Consider the following 3,470-nt stretch of genomic DNA (forward strand, 5'->3'; position numbering starts at 1 on the left):
CATGGACTGTCCTATTACAAAATATTACTATTTAGGGGGAATTATATTTGAAAGCCCTATAATTAGAACCATGCACTAAAATGTCATTCAAATAAAGCAATGCCTTGATAATAATCTAATAACCTCTTTATTTATAATAATGCTAATCCATACTTTAACATTTAGTTAACATCTTACCCTAAATTGTATCAATAGTTATTCGTACAAGTATCTTATACGAAGGAGACTCAAAACTGGACTTTTTTTTTATTGTGATATATAATTAGGCAACCTTGTTCACTCGAACAATTTGTATTCACAAATGATTATACATAGTAGGCTAATAAAATGCAGAANNGATTCAAAATACGAACTAATACTAATAAAAAAAAATATTGATCCTTAATATTTCTCATTAAAATAACACCTATATTAAAATAACACCTATGCTACTGCTATAGCTACTTGCTATATTTTGAAACTCCCAGCTCCTTAAAATTTTGTTTATTAATAATTATAGTATACTAATATAACACAAAAATTAATCTCTATTTTTAGACAATAAGAGTATAATTAAAACTTATGAATAGAAATACCATTACATATAGATTTAAATTGAACAAAATTAAATATTAAATGTTTTTAAAATTTTTTAAATTTTTTAAGGAGGAAACATACTTTATCTATGAGCAATTGAGAACAAATAAAAAAATGTGTACTGTATAGCAGCCGGAAACGAAACCAATTCAAAGGCTATGAAAAGCTCAAAGATGTATGGCGGAGTAGTCCCACAGCCAGCCTTGCAGCAGAAACATCTTCCCTAACAATGCATAGAATGTTCTAAAATATGTTTTCCTTACTCAAGTAGGTCCCTGCCTCTAATTTGTTGGCTGCACCATACTAATTTGTTCCTCTTTTTTAATAGTGTTTGTTTATTGACTGAGTAACCTTCAAGTTAGAAGACGTACATTTTCCACTAACAGATATTTCTTTTGAAAAAGTCTAAGGAGCAATACTATTATTATAATTTGGTCATTATTTAATTAACAAAAAAATTAAATAATTTTATATTATTAGATATAATTTTATGTCATTAAAAATATTAATGATAGTTAATTAATAGCTATAAATCACAAAATTTATTCACCTTTTAATATTTTTTTTTTTACCAATTCAAGTTCTTTGCAGTGGCCTTGTTATTGTATCTAAGTGTATACTATAATATTAAATTGTTAATACTACAAAGATTAATCATAACTGTAGAAACAAGAACCCTTTATTAATTAAAAAAATATACAGATCTTTCATAAAATGGAGAAAAAATTATATCATTTCTTAACTTTTGATAAAAAATAATAGTAACAAAAAATTGTCTAATAATTTTTCCTCCCGCAAGATGGGCACATGGTTGGCTCTTGGATGAGGCTTGCCCCTGATTTGACTTGCCGTCATCGTTTTGTAGTATAAGCCAACAATTTAAAACACAGCTATCCAAATTTGAAGAAGAAAAAAAGAAAAAAGTAAAAAGGAAGGGAGTGGGGAGAGAGATAACACCCAGACATTTTAGAATTAGAAAAGCTTGAAAAATTAACTTTTGGAACACAACTTTTAAATTTGAATAAACCTATAATTATAAAAATAGTCTCTTAAAAAGATAGAATTAGAAGATTATTTACAAATTTTTTATCCACAAATGGGATTCATACGTCTTATAAACTCAATAAATCCTTCGTTCATGCATTTATTTAAGTTCAATTTCAAAGTCATTACAATGAATTGGTAGGTGATATATAAATATTTTTTTTTATTCATTCATTATTTTTTTTTCCCTTTGCAGTTTCTATTGGTTTTTGAAATAAAGGAATTGAAATGCAATACCGCAATTGTTAAATAGCATTTAGCAAATGAGTGACCCAATTGAATAGTAGGATCTACTTATTTTTATTTAAAAGGTCAAAATATATAGGAGTATTAAGCAGATATTAAGAGTTGAATCGGCGCGCGTATTCTGAAAAGAAATTGGACTAGTACTAAAGGATGCATGAAGCAGATCCAGCACATGTTGGGTGAGAAAATAAGGCACGACCTTCACTAACATGAAGGCTTTGATAGGTTTCATTTGAGAAACAATCATGCTAGCTAACAATAAATTAAATAACGCGGTCAAAACCATGAAAGCTCCCCCACCCAACCAAATTAAAATAAAATAAGCAACGCGTCATCAAGCTGGCAAGTAGTCAACCTCACACTCCTCTCTCACTTTCAATAGTCCATATCATCATCATTCATTTTATAATTCATACACTTACATACATAACATACAAAATCAAAATGGCTTCTATTTTGTCTTCAAATATTGTCTTCAACATCTTCCTTATGCTTTCTCTTTTACATTTGTGTTCAGCCGCTAGAAAACTTGCTGACTCAGACCAACAACAGCTTCAATTCCAGTACCACAAAGGCCCTCTTCTCACCGGAAAAATCTCCATAAACCTTATCTGGTACGGCCAATTCAAACCTTTCCAGCGGACCATCGTCTCCGACTTTATCACCTCCTTCTCTGCCGCCACCGCCGCCAAACCCTCCGTCGCCACCTGGTGGAAATCCACTGACAAATACTACCGACTTATCAACTCCAACAACCCAACCTTCACACTGGGAACCCAAATCCTCGACGACAAGTACTCCCTTGGAAAATCACTAACCGAGAAACAAATCGTCCAGCTTGCATCCAAGGGTGCACACAACGGCGCCGTAGTCAACGTCGTTTTGACCTCCGCTGATGTGGCAGTGGAAGGATTCTGTTCCAGTAGATGCGGGACACACGGTTCAACCGTGGGCGTTCACAAATCAGCTTACATATGGGTTGGAAACTCCGTGAAGCAATGCCCCGGGCAATGCGCCTGGCCATTCCACCAACCCATGTACGGGCCTCAAAGCCCGCCATTGGTTGCTCCCAACAACGACGTGGGCCTGGACGGGATGGTTATCAACTTGGCTAGCCTTCTGGCTGGGACCGCAACCAACCCATTCGGAAATGGATTCTTCCAAGGGCCCAAAGAGGCTCCTCTTGAAGCTGCTTCGGCCTGTTCCGGGGTTTATGGAAAGGGGGCTTATCCAGGCTACGCTGGGGCCCTCTTGGTGGACCCCACAAGTGGTGCTAGCTATAATGCTAATGGAGTCAACGGAAGGAAATACTTGTTGCCTGCACTCTTTGACCCTGCCACGTCAGCTTGTTCTACTCTCGTATGAGTATCAGACATGAAACCTGCCTCGTCTTGCTGCAACGAGTTTTATATCAACCATGCTATATGTATTCTACGATATTCATTACAATCTATACTGAGTTATTTAGGTCTTTAGGGTACATATAGAGTATATTGCTATAGATATTTGTTTATTCATTTGCTGTATTTTGATGAAAGAAAGGAATAAAATGAGATTGATTGTACTAATAAAGAAAAATAATAACATGTGTCTATGAATTAAAA

At 34.3% G+C, this 3,470-nt stretch overlaps 1 protein-coding gene across 1 annotated transcript; it reads left to right on the top strand.

The window, feature by feature from the left end:
* LOC107606161 (protein EXORDIUM) lies at positions 2,242–3,470 on the top strand. Its single transcript, XM_021106467.1, has 2 exons — positions 2,242–3,233; positions 3,265–3,470. Exon 1 carries the CDS (start codon positions 2,311–2,313, stop codon positions 3,229–3,231), a length of 921 nt encoding a protein of 306 aa, XP_020962126.1. The 5' UTR covers positions 2,242–2,310; the 3' UTR covers positions 3,232–3,233; positions 3,265–3,470.

Source organism: Arachis ipaensis, chromosome B07 (assembly GCF_000816755.2).
Source record: "Arachis ipaensis cultivar K30076 chromosome B07, Araip1.1, whole genome shotgun sequence".
NCBI lineage: Eukaryota > Viridiplantae > Streptophyta > Magnoliopsida > Fabales > Fabaceae > Arachis > Arachis ipaensis.

Coding starts and splice junctions, on each gene's coding strand:
- LOC107606161 (XM_021106467.1), top strand. CDS start 2,311: ATGGCTTCTATTTTGTCTTCAAATATTGTCTTCAACATCTTCCTTATG.